This window comes from Chiroxiphia lanceolata, chromosome 17, assembly GCF_009829145.1.
Source record: "Chiroxiphia lanceolata isolate bChiLan1 chromosome 17, bChiLan1.pri, whole genome shotgun sequence".
In the NCBI taxonomy this organism is placed as follows: Eukaryota; Metazoa; Chordata; class Aves; order Passeriformes; family Pipridae; genus Chiroxiphia; species Chiroxiphia lanceolata.
Genome location: NC_045653.1, coordinates 6,279,989 through 6,293,618, shown reverse-complemented (window position 1 = coordinate 6,293,618; position 13,630 = coordinate 6,279,989). Strand labels below are relative to the sequence as shown.

Here is a 13,630-nt window from a genome sequence, read left to right as displayed (position 1 = left end):
GCTGGGAAAGCTCCTGCATCACTTGAGCCACTCATGAGTGCATCTGAACAGGTCTCTTTTCTCAGGTGAGGTGAAGAAGACACACGTAGAGTGTGGTGTCTGTGCAGCCTCACGAGACAGTTCTCCTTTATTCTGAATTATTGAATCTACTTGAATAAAGTGTTGACACCCAGGTGGTGTGTGAGGCCACTGAACATCTCCATCTCCATGGCTTCATGTGCATCCTGCAGACCCAGAGCAAAGACAAGCTCCTGACTGGATTTTTAACTCTAAGAGCAGACAAATCCAGATGTAAGGAAATATGTACCCACATATGTCTGGCCTTTGGAAAAAGAGATAGTTCAACACAAGCAATTATTTTGTGAAGGACTTGAGCCTCCTGGTCAAGACCGAATGTATTAAATGGTTGCAGGCTCTATAACTTAAATTTGGGTTTTTTTAAGATTGGGAGTGGAAGAAAGGTGAATCAAGTGCAAAAGGCAAGCCTTGCTACCCCCTCTCATTCTTGTTTCCCCAAAATTAGAGTGGCTTGAGGGTATTTTTAAAAATAGATACAAGAGGTGTATTTGCATTGTGTTTCTCTAGAGTCTCTACCTTCAGGTTTTTCTCTGAAATCACAGTATCTAAAAATGTGTTTGTTTTTAGTGAAACCTGAGCCTGTCATGTAAGCACAAAACCCCAGGCCTTTAGAAGAACACCAAATATTTCGACACTAACAGTAAAATCCCCAAAGCTGTAAAAATTAAACAGCACTAAGCTCTGGGCCATGCCCTGAGGGGAGATGTAAGATTTCCAGCTTTTCAACCTGGCAAATTTGTGCTGTTGTAATGATGTTAATAAATAGAGCAATATGATTCTTTTTTTGCAAAAGAAAAAAAGAAAATCCCATTTGCAAACAGATTTCCAGGCAAAACATCATCATTTGCTGCCCTCCAAACAGTGACAGTTTCATTGTCTGATCCTTTGTTTGTCACATATGATTTTTCTCCTGTGAACTTCAAACATATCCTACACTACTCCAAGTTTTCTATACTATGATTGTGTTTCTTTGGAAGATTTGCTGTCTCTTCTTTTGCACTTGTACATGAAATTTTTTAAGATACTGTGGCCTTCCATAGCCAAACCCTGTCCTGTTAATTTTTGGATGGAGTGTTGCAGTTTTGCAGCAGATTTGTTTTTATCATTCGCTTTATGATGCCTTTTGCTTCTTTTCTCTCCCAAATCTTTCCCTTGCACTTTTTGGGTACTTTCACTGTTTGGGATGCAAAATCTGGAGGAGTCTTAGTGGGCAGAGTCTCCTTGTGACTCTGTATCTCTCTGTGCATGTTCTCTGCCTCCTAAACCAGCTTCAGCAGAGAGACAGACAGATATAAGGCAGGTTTAGGCAAGGTGGTTTGATCTTGCAGTCTTTGCTCATATGAGTAACTCCATCAGCTCCCTGGGAGCCCTTCCCTTGAGCCAAGGCTGCAGGAGTTCATCTCAACCTCTGTAAATGAAAACCTGTTGGGCAGCAGGCTTTCTCCCTGCCAGGTGGCAGGGTGGGGTTTTTTTTAACATATTTATGGATTGCCTTCCAAAATATCTATATTTCCCACTGAAAATAACCCTTGTCTGACACCGCTGCAGACGTTAAATGCCACAGAGAGGCCGCTTACCCCGGCTGAAGGTGACCCTGTGGGCCAGAGGAGCAAGGAGAGCTCCAAAGACAAGAAGTCCACGGTGGAGCTGAGCAAGCAGAAGGGCAGCAAGCAGGAGAGCAGGGAGCAGCCAGACCCCCGGGAGCCGCCGGCAGCCGACACCGACTCCATCCAGAACGGAGGAGACGCTTCCAAGGAACCCTCCTACAAGAAGACAGAGAAGAGGCAGTCCCTGGGAGGGTTTTTCAAGGGCCTTGTATGTTAATTCACCTTCTCTTTTTAGTATTTCCCAGCTGTTTAACTGCCCAGCCTGTAGGTTGTTGTCCATGGGGGATTTGTGCTCTGAGGGAGTGCAGCTTCACCGGCAGCTTTGCAGGGCTTGGGTGAAAGAACAGCAAGGTTTTGGGCAAAGGAGGGAATTTTGGGCCTCAGGGTACTGATTCACAGGTAGGGTTTGCTATGGGAGAGCTATAATTGTTCCCACACCACTGTTTTTGGGGTTCATGCCTTGGCTATGGGGATGATTAAACTGCTCCTGTAGCAGGCACTGAACCACCTACAAATTAGGGTGTGTTTATAAGGGAAAAGTGGAGGTGGTGCTGGTTCACCAGAGTAAGCTGCTTGCTCTAAACCACCCTGATGGTGGTTCAGTGTCTGCTTCAGAGCAGCTAGGATATGCCTGCAAAATGGGAAATCCCTGCAAGGAAAAAATCAAAGGAGACCACTGGGGTGGGTAGGAACCAGCACAGTGGTCACAAGATAAGCACCTTGTGTCAGCAAGCAGTGATAGACTCGTTAAAACACACAAAAAGTACACATGGTATTTTTTTCTTATTGCTTTTTGTTAAATCTTAGCCTAAATTCACTGTGCCCCCTTCACTGAAACCTGAAATGCAGAAATGAAAGAATTCAGCACACTGAAACTCTGAGTTTCCAGAAGACTTGGTGTTACTGGTGCAACTGGTCAGAGCATTTAATAGATGGAGATTTATTTTTCTGCCTGTCTGTATTCAGGGGCACATGTAGAAACAGAAGCACAGGTTAGGCCTGGGACTGCCTCTTAAGCCTTTGCAAAAGGCTTTTGATAAATCAGTTGGAAGGATGCAGCTTAAACCTCTTTCCTCACATTGCTACAGCAACAATGGATCTGCAGGGTTATGGGGTCATTTTTAGCATCTTTTGGAAACTTAGTGTGCAAACCAAACTTCACCACAACTTTCAAGTGATGTAAAGAAACTCAACAGATGTGTCTGTTGCCTGCAATGATTCCTAGTGAGTCTGGCTGCCCTAAGAGGTGTGCACCTTGCTTTGTCCTTCCTCACTTCTAAGGCTGTCAGGGTAGAAGTAGAGCCGGGCAATCCTTCAAGAAGAAAAGTCAGGCAATATAGATTGAAATACTGACTCAGAGCTGGAAACCAGCCCAGTTAGGACACTGGGTTATAAAGCCACTGCCATGCACACCAGTGTGACTCATTCCAAGGCAGATGTTTTTCCACATCAGAAGAAGTGCTTTATTTGCACCATTTCACAGAATTACTGTGTGTCCTGCAGAGGGCGATTCGCATCACCAAAGCAAGGTCATATTACAAGGGGAATTAAGAACAAAAGAGGAATAACTTCCTGCAGTAGAGATTAGCAACAGGTCAGCCTCATTGGTCTGGGATAAAATCCTGGTCCACCATAGATCCGGTGGGGTTTTCCTGTAGTTTCAATGGAGCAAAGATGTGAAGCTCACCTGGAGTGAAAACCAACTTGCATTGGCTTCTGCTCATCTTGTCTCCCACTGAAGCCACGACAAGAAATCCTTTTGCTTAATATGCCATGAAAAAGCCAGAGTTATATGATGATACTGGTTATACAGCTCTGTGAAGCTGTGAGCTGACTGAAGCTACCAAAGACATACTCATGTGTTTTTCTTTCTTTGCCCCCCTTTGCCTCCAAATTCTGTGTGGATTTTCTTTGTGCCCAACATTGGTGCAAGTGTGTAACGTGATCCACACTCACAAATGTGGTGTGTGGGTGTCATATCCTGCTCTGGGTACTGCCAGCTTCCAGGAGGAGCAGGGCTGCTGTTACTTAAGCTGCTTGGATGGTGGTGGCATATCTCATGTCAGCTGGAGGGGATGAAGGCAGCCACATTTTTCTAGCACAGGTTGTCTAGAAATTAGGCAAATGTTACCTGTCACTATTATTTCTGGAGAAAAGCGAGATTTGTTTTTCCGGTCTGAAGTTTTCTTGAAGTTAAGCCCTCCCTTGCTGTAGTTCTCACTGTGTGAGAAAGGGTTTATCTGTTGATAGTCTGTTGATATACTTTATTTTGTATAGTGCCACTCATTCAAGCTGTATCCAAAAATCCTTCCTAGAGTTTAGCAACAGTTACAAATTTAAAATTATTCCGGAAAGGGAGATATGAGGAAGTGCAAGTTAACAAGGAAGCAGTCTTTCAAGGGCAAGATCATGAGAGACACAGAGAGAGGCAGGAAAGGTGTCCCAGACTCAAAAGGCAAGAAAAAGCTTTTAGATCAAGAGAGGAGATTGTGAAGAGGTAAAAATACCATTTGGGGAATAAAACACGGAATAAATGTAGAGGAAGTAGAGATGTTCTGTGAGATCTTTTTGCTTGCCTCAGTTTGGCTGTACAGCCCCTTATCTTGTGTTGCAATTATAGAGGCCAACAGTACTCCTGCAGCTTCCTTCTCCCATTAGCAGAAGATGGCTCTTAAAAAAGAGTATTTGATAACAGTTAAGCTGCTTTGGTCAGTTTATTGTGCTTTTAAAGTGGCAGGGGAAAAAAAAACAAACCCATTACAATGAGGTCTGTGTATGGAATATCTCTCATGAAAAATTACCACCTCTCTTTGAATATCCTCAGGAAGATTATCCATACCTAAGAAACCTAGTTCTGCAATGCTCCTAAAAATAATCTACATCTCCCAGGTGATCAGACTCAGCCCCAGGAAGGTGTAATCATTAATCTCAAAGTATTAGATCACACGCACAAACCAATGCCAGAATCTCCATTTCAAGATAAGAGCTTGAGTATTTGGTGGCAACTCAGCAGAAAAATTCGTCTTTATGCTGATAAAAGGGAAGGAGGAAATATTTAACAGGGGCTGCAGCAGCTCCCGTGCCCTGTGCCCACTGAGCTCCTCCCGTTCTGCTATTTCAGTAGCAGATATTTTAACACCACCCTCTCCTGGATCTCGATTCCTCTGGGAAAGGGCACAGAGCAAGAGGATGTCAGACTGCAGGAATGCAGCTGAGGAGAACACTGCAGTTCCAGCATCTGCTCCCAGTTGGGCCAACGAAGGCTGAAATTTTGGCTACAAATGACACCACTTATGCAAGCAAAGAGAGTTCCAGCCCTGCATGGTTTGAGCACAGCTGATAAGGTCCAGTGGTTGTTCCTATGGCAAAAGAGATTAATTCATAAGCTATATAAAATGTATTTAGTGAGTCTTAAAGAGATTAGATTAGAAAGAAGCAGAAAGGGGAGGGGGGGGAAAGGTTAATGACATTGTTTTCTGAGCTGGAATAACTCATGCTCAAGTTGTCAGAAGCTGGGAGAGCTTAGCATGTGGAAACTACTGGGACCTGTTCTGCCCAGAGTATCTGCCCCACTGACACAGGCTTCTCCTGGGCAAAATCTGGGAGAAAAATATACTCCCATACCATGACATTCCTGCATGTGCACTTTAAAGTGCTCTGCCCAAAATAATATATTCCAGCTTAGCTGCCAGCTTCCACTGCACTGCCAGACAGGAGCCAGTGGTACCTGTGCTGCTGAATCCGAGGGCAGAGCTGGAATTTGTCCGTTAAAAAGGCAGGAACAAAGTTCTTTATTTCACACCTGGCTTGGAAATTCCAGTTTAACGAGAATCAACAGCCAGTCTCCCTCAGAGCTTCCTGCTTTAATCAGCAACCACCTTGAAAATGGGTGCAGCAGGGAGACTGCAGTATGAGCAAATAACATGACACCACTGCAAATGTGCTAAATGAGTCAAAAATGGGGATTATCTAAAACGAGCTCCCCCTCCTGTCTCCTCCCTCCACCTATTTATAGGAAGAATGGCAAATAGCATCATCCTGTTTCCTAGATTAGTCTAGAAGTGGCTTAATATCTTCGTGCCCAGACAGGAACAGCTATAGCTGACAGACTCCATTACTCTTTTAATGTGGGAAATCTTTTACCTGATGTGTAGGTTTTTAGGATTGCTGGATACATTTGGAATGACTAGGTCCTCGGTATTGTTTGATGGATAAGTGATGGATTTGTTGCTGCATGTAAATGGCCAAAAAATTTTATTCTGCTCTAGAGAACCTTCCAAACTCAACATCAGTGGAAGCAGAAGCACACCCACTGCAGCCAGTTGAGCTGCACAAGGTTACAGTTAAGACAGGGGATTCTTTCAGTCCATTGTGATATTTGGCTGCTCTTTTTCATACTTAGATTCTCAAAGGTGAAAATTTAAAGGAAGATCAGTGAGGTGGAGTGTAATCAGCATAAAACCCCCACTGTTTTTACTTCCCTGAAAGGGGTGAGGAAGTTGAAATCTTTCACTCTCCATGTCTGACACAGAATTGTCCTGAAGTGATGAGTCAGGTTTCCAGCAGAAACATACTGTTTGAAAGGACAATTCACATATGAATCTGCACAGTTCCCATTGTAGGGAAAGCACACAGCAGTCACCTTTAGCTTTGTCATGCTGGTTTTTCTGTTTAGCATGTAATGATTTGGGCATCTGGCTACAAACAGCATGGGCATCCCATGCACTGCTAACAGTGACCTCTGAAACACTGCTTGTGGGTCCATTTTGCTGTCATGTTCTGAGGTTTTGATGACTTCAAGGCTGGTAAAATTAGGTCAAGCACCTTAAACTAAAGCCAAGTCTTTATCAGTTACCAGTGAAAAATGTAGTTGGTATAGCTGGAGATATACATTTCCTTCATCTAAACTGGATTAGTGTCTTGAACTGGTGCCAAACCCAGAATTATATTTGCAGTGTAAGAGAAGCTTTATCACTCTAACATTGTAGAATACCTGTCATGCATAAAAGTATTTAATGTTCCCTTAACCTAGAGCAGACCAAGGCTGGCTATAATACACTATTAATCATGCTTGAAGGACTCTTAGCATGGTTTCAGTGAAGCATTTAGGCCAGGGAAATTTTAGAGAAAGTTATGCCAAAAACCCAGTACTACAAGCACAGCAGCTTGGCTCTGGTGTGTTAGTCCAGTGTCTGAAAACAATTGTTTTCCATGCCAATTGAGAAAATTGTATTAAAATAACCGACACATTTAGGCAAAATCACAAGCAGTAGATTTCTGGGATTCTCGTGATGCAGGTAGTGCTCATATACTTATGCATATTAAATAAAGGGTAAATGAAAAAAAGCAGGGAGGTGAAAGGAGTGGGAAATGTCTGGTAGCAAAACTCTAAGACAAAATTCCAGACTTAACCATTCTGAAGTATTTGAAAGTGTTTCTAAAGATCTCTCTCTTGTTCCACAGGGTTCCAAAAGGATGTCTGATGCAGAGGTGCAAACAGATCCAGTGTCCATCCTACCTGCTGGGAAATCCAAGTAATGACTCCACGTGGCTGCTGGAGGCTCAGTAGCTCTCTGTGAGCTCCCTTGCAGTAGACATGACTCATTCCTTTCCTTTACATGGCTGTCATCAAATGCCTGAGGCTAAAGCAAACACTGGTGTATCATTTAAGGTATATCATTTACAGGGTTTGTTCCTTAGATGTTAGAAAGCGACTCTAAAGATCACCAAGTAACGTGCTGTATGTTTAAAGAAAGGTCGTGTGGACGATTTTAAATCTGTAGAGGGTGGGGTATGCAAGGTGGGAAGGTGGCAGTCAACTAAAAAAAAAGGCAGGAAAAAAAATGCATGTGGCAAAAGAATGTAGATTGGGCAGCAAGGCGTGAGCAACAAACCCTCCGCTTTAGAGAGCTTTAAAGCAGCCAGGAAAAACAAAAATCTCCTTTGATAAATGTTATACTCAAATGTAAAAACAACCGAGTCACTTTGTGTGGTTTCTCAATAGAGTTGAAATTAGCTAAAAAAAAAAGCCTGCAGAATAATAGAATCAGTGGTTATAAAGTTATGCTTCCTATTGGTTATTAATGGAAATTAAAACGCTAAAATGTAAAGGCTTTACGTGATTGAGACAGCGTCTCTCTTGTCTGGGTGAGGTGGGATAACAAATTAAAAGCTATTTAAGGTTCTAATAGGAACACAAGAGGGCACCCACGTCCCCGTGCACTCCTAACACCAGGCTGTACCTACAATCCTGGGATTAATGTTTCTCAGATCATAGGAAACTTAGTTGTTTGTTCAGATATTTGTTTATATCCGTACTTGTAATTAATCCTAATAAAAACCAAAATCAAAGCTGTCCAGGCACCTCCCTGCTTCACAAGACTCCTATAATAACTGTAGTTAATAAATTTTACAGAAAATTAAGATTTCTGTTTGTTCAGTCCTGGGCAAACCTGTACAGGGAGCCACAGGCCTGATATTTTAATCCACACTAGCATCTGAATGATACAGTAGTGTATATTTCGACCTCCTTATCTTTAAATAAACTAATGCTTATCCTTTGGAAAAAAAGATCCTTTGCTGCTTTAATTCTAAAACAAAGTTTGTTATTTATGTCCCTGTGGTCTGATGATTGACGTGACATTAAGGCAGAAATGAGCACATACAACCCCTGCCTGTGGAGGTAATTCATTCTTTATTGGAGTGAAGATTATAACTGCAAATCAGGGAAGAATTCTGTAAAATCCACAGAATTCCAGTTCTAACTAGTCAGAGAGGACAGAGGTAAAGAGCTTTGTTTGTCCATGAGCCAGTGTGGGTAGGTTGTGCTTTTGCAAACCTGCAGACTTGGGGTGAACAACCAAAACTTGCTGCTGGTTCTGTGCACAGGGAGCACAGACAAAAGGTTCTTCAGCTCTAATGGTACTTTCTGTTCCCCTCCCTGGCACAATGGGCCTCTCATGCCATATAAAGTGATATCAATCAAGAGGGACCGTTTACAGATCTCCAACCTGATTTGTAATGTCCTGCTTGTGCATCTGTGTGGGACCAATGACTCCTGTGCATCCCGCGTTATGGCAGCATGAGAGAAGAACTGGGCTTGTTATGTCCAGCCTTGCTACACACACACAGAAAAAAAAAAAAAAAAAGAAGTTTTAGGCTTTGTCTACATTACACAAGCTTTAATTAAATCAATGCATGTAAGGCTACATACAGGGAGACAACCACCATGGTTACACAGTGGTATGAAAGTGCCAGATGTCAGCACAGTGTGTGTTACCAGAGTAGAGAATAAGCTGCTGACTTCACACTGCTGTAATTGCCTCTGTGTTAGAATAGTATTTGGGCATTTTTCAAATAAAAATATGCTCTGGCTACTCAATTACATCATAGAATCTCAGAATGGGTTGGGTTGGAAGGGATATTAAAGCTCATCCAGCCCCCCCCCCCGCCATGGGCAGGGACACCTTCCACTAGCCCAGGTTGTTCCAAGCCCCGTCCAACCTGGCCTTGGACACTTCCAGGGATGGGGCACCCACAGCTTCTCTGGGCAACCTGTGCCAGGGCTTCCCCACCCCCACAGGGAGGAATTTTTCCCTAATATCCAATCTGACCCTACTCTCTGTCAGTTTGAAGCCATTCTCCCCTGTCCTGTCACTCCAGGCTCTTGTAAAAATCTCTCTCCATCTTTCTTGTAGCTCCTTCAGGTACTGGAAGGCCACGATTAGGTTACCCCAAAGCCTTCTCTTTTCCAGGATGAAAATTTAAACTGTATTTATATTACTATATTATAAACAGTGTAGATATCAATGTTAAATTATGGATAGATCAGACCTGTGGAAGAGAGCAACCCTTCCTCAGTCCACTCTTTAGGAGCAGGTCCGTGCTGGTTGCACTCTGCATTCCCGAGGCCATTAGGACTGCTGACCACGTGACTGGACCGTATCACTTGGCAGTGGGGCTAATTTCAGGAATCAGGAAATCCTCTTGGCAGAAAAACAAGAAAAACAGTGAGTTTGGCTGTAGATGCCCCTCATGCCACGGAGCTATTACTGCAGATGAAATAACGGTTAGTGTTGGCACTGCCTCCCACAGAGAAACTGCCCCAATTGTTTGATTCCTCTCTGATAACAGGAACAACACAAGCTTTGAAGAAGCCAGTCAGCCTTCTCATAAAGCAGCAACACATGGAGCCCCCAGAGGAAGAAAGGTCTTAGGAGATGCATCCCCAGTTAAGTTGAGCTTCCGCATTCCACATGCCATATAAGAAACATAAAAGTACAGCTTTTATGTTCAGGCCCGGTAAAGCTTAACAAGTCATTTGGAAATCAAAGCTTTGGAAGAGGCTGCAGTCCAAGACAAAGGAAAAGAGCAGCCAAAGCAATACATTGCATTTAGAGACTGTTGTCAACAAATAAGCTCTGGCTTTACGCATAAGATCTTTTGAAGCAGCTCAGACTGTTTCAAGGATCTTAAGATGTGTTTCATGTAGGCATTTTATAAGAATTTTAAGCAGATAATGCTTAATACAGATATATCTCATAAATGTAAAAGGGAATGGATTAAAATTGCTACTTTTTGTGTAAGGAGTGCTTCCCTCCAATGGACAGATGTTTCTCTCCCCCTCAATAAGAGAGCAGGTTCCCAGCTGGAGTTCCTGGCTCTGCCTCAGGTGTCCATCCTGCTGTTCCCAGGACAAGCCCCCAGTGAGCCGAGCTCATTGCTGCACACAGGGGTTGGGTGCTGGGGGTTCTCCTGACCTGAAAGCAAATTATCTCCATGGAAGTGTATCCGAGCTTGATTGTTCTTCTCTGGAAGGTGTCCAGATGTGTAACTGCACTGCCTTTCAGGAAGGTTTTATAGATAACTCCTGGCAGAGCTGTCCTGTGCTGACCCCACCACGCTCAGCCCCAGCAGGACAGCGTGGTCTCCAGTCCCAAACTGTCCATCCATTAACCAGCCGCTAATTACACACACCAGGTGATTGCACTTTAGCAGCTATTACTTATTTGGTGTAAGCATTGTCTACAGATCAAAAAGAAAACCCCAAAGCCTGGTGGTTTTCCAGCCTGCCCTGTCCAGTGGCTGTCTCTTGAGGGGTGTCTATGAGGGGGCCCTGTTGGAGGTCATGCAGAGGCTGCAGTGAGGGCCCATCTCCATGTCTCACACCCATCTCCATATTCCACACCCATCTCCATGTCCCACACCCATCTCCATATCCCAGGCCCATCTCCATGTCCAACCAACCATCTGCCCAAAGTCTCCTGTCCCCAGAGTGGTGGTGGGGGGACTGGTAGACTTGTTACACTTCCCCTGACATTTTAGGGGACAGAGGGACACTGAGGCAGTGCTGAGGGCTGGGTTTCTGTGCCTCTGCTCAGGGACAGTAGGTGTGTGATGGCTGCTGTGGCCCTGCTGGGCCATGCTGGGGCATACTGGGGACTGCAAAGTGTCCATGAAGGATGAGGAACCATGCAGGGGGTCACAGAAAGGGAGAGGCCTGGCTGCACGTGACCTGTTGGGCGGAGGTGTTGCTGGCACCAAACCATTGCTGGTTTTTTTGGGGACACCACAAGTGGTGCCCCAAACCTGTCCATGGGCTATTGGGCCCCCTCCACCTCCACTCTGGCCTGGACAAACCTGGGGGGCTGCCCAGGAGCTTTTGAGCATCCCAGCTCCTGCGAATACGTGCCTGAAAAGACCATAATTGCACACTTGATCCTGCATAATTGGATCTTGGGAGGTTCCTGTTGGCCACCTGGCTGCTGAAAGCATTTGTTCTGGTGAGTTAAGTGCATCCATCCATCACGTTGAATCTGCACTCTCGGGGAGGTCTGCAGAGCAATAAACTCCTCTGAGAGTATCTAGACTTTCTCCCTGTTGACCATGTACCTACCCTCAGCCTGGTGTTACTCTGGAGCAGCTTTCCAGCTGGGAATCTGATCAGGATCTTGCCCCTTGTAAGTATGAGATTCTTCACTTTGCTCACCCCGAGACCTGGCTCTGACATCTAAGGGAGTAGCAAAGCTGCTTCCAGGGTTTGTGTGTTTCAGAGCTCTGCACCCAGGGCTCAGAATACATTTTAAGAATACCTTAATACCTTTTTATATGTAAATATTTACAGATGGCTTTGAAGCAACTCAGGCAACAAAATCCACGGCTTCATCCATGGAAAAGGCAGCGTGACAGGAGATAAACCCAAAGGGTTGGTGTGCAGACGGGCTGGGCTGTGGGAACTGACTCCATCTGGGAGGTTAGAGGAGGAATAGCTCTAACTTCTGTATAGTCATACACTCATTTGAGAATATCAGTGAAGAATCTGGATTTGCTATAGACTCCACCTCTTCTGGATAACACACCCTGGTCTTTACTGGCAATTTCAGCAGTTTAGCAGTTCTGAGAACACAAAAACAGGAAATTCTGCAGCAGCCTTGACGGAGGCTGAAGATGCGTAGAAATTCCTTAAAGAAGTGTTATTTTCTGAAAACAAACTGTCAAAAGCCTCAAAGAAAAATAAACCTCTTATCAACACTCTTTGCTTTTACTTAATCATTTCCTATTAAATTTGTCACCTACTGGAGTGCAGAGGAAAACAACCTCCTGCACAGGAAGCAGGAGTGATTCGACTTGGAACCGGAAAGGGACAAAGTCCAAATTCCTTCTTTATCACATCCCACTGTGAGCAGGTGATGCAGCATTTGGCATTACCCCTTCACCTACCTTTACACAGCATAGGAATGAGGTCCTTTATTATCATCACAGTGCACAGGGAATGGCAAAGACAGACCCTGAACATGATGACGTCTAAAACGTAATTAGAATTTTGCGGACTCATCTTTGTTGCAGTGCTCCACAAATTTTGGGGATGGTTGTGATTACTTCACTAGGGTTGTTTGGAAAACAGAAGGGAAGTGGGGATTAAGTTGCAGAGTTTTCACTTTTTTTTTTCTGTCAGCAGTTTCTAGTCAATTGGAGAAATAGTTGATATAGTCTGCAGTTTTATTACTTCAGTAAATGAAACTGAAGTAGCCCAGAATGTTGAGGCACTGTCACCACAGGAAGCTTTCCCTTTGCAGCTTTTGAGCCCTGGCAGTGACTGTCATAAGAGAAGGAAAAGGATTGCTTGTGAAAAATTTGCTTGTAAAATTGAGCTGAAGCTTATTTTTTTTTTTTTTTAACCACTGATTCACAGCACTGGAAAGGCATATAATTATCAAATGCCCTGTTCCTATACAAACAGATTATATAGCCTCTGATAAACAAAGGACTGAGAGAAATAAGAGCATGTGTCTGTCTGGTACAGCTGAGAATCATCCTCTCAGTCATTCACTTTAGAAGGCCCAAACCAAAACTGTCACGACTCCTCTGTGGGCAGGTTGTCACTGAGCGCTGCATTCAGGCAGTGATTCCTTTCCAGGGCACAAACAGGCTTTGGAAGAAGGTGTGGGATTTTGCCTCCCCCTGTGTGGGGTAGCAGGGCTGTGGGAAATCACTGCAGTCACTGTGAGGAACAGCCAGAGTGGAGCTTGCAGATGTCCTGCTGCCCGCTCCTGATCCCAGATCTGTTCCTTCTCAAAGCCTTCACACCCAGCCTCTCTGTAGGACACCATAAATCCCCATCTCTGCATAGTTTACACTATTTCTAGAAAATCTATGGACGTAAGTGCTTGTTGACACCACTCTGGAGGTGATACCATGTCCTGTGTGAATGCACATCGTGGCTGAGGAGATCAGGTTCATGTAAACATCTAGATAAATAGACACTTGGTGAGCTCCTAAAGCCAGGTGGTTCTCACTGGACTACTACTGGAGATTTGCAGGAGTAAACCTGTGTTAGCTCTTCAGCTATTTTATAGCTTTAGGTATTTATTTCTATAAACTAAAAGCCCTGGTGTGAGCTAAGGTAGCTGAAAGGTGTTCTCTCAGCTGTCAGAACAGGAGAGCAA

The 13,630-nt window shown here is 44.2% G+C and overlaps 1 protein-coding gene across 1 annotated transcript in view; it reads left to right on the top strand.

Moving 5' to 3' along the window:
- BCAS1 (breast carcinoma amplified sequence 1) overlaps positions 1–8,255 on the top strand; it is a 43,042-nt gene extending 34,787 nt beyond the window's left edge. The window contains exons 10-11 of the mRNA XM_032705296.1: positions 1,627–1,893; positions 7,149–8,255. Of these exons, the coding sequence (XP_032561187.1) occupies positions 1,627–1,893; positions 7,149–7,223 (342 nt within the window). The 3' untranslated portion in view covers positions 7,224–8,255. The remainder of the gene's footprint in view (positions 1–1,626; positions 1,894–7,148) is intronic.
- The last annotated feature ends 5,375 nt before the right edge of the window (positions 8,256–13,630 follow it).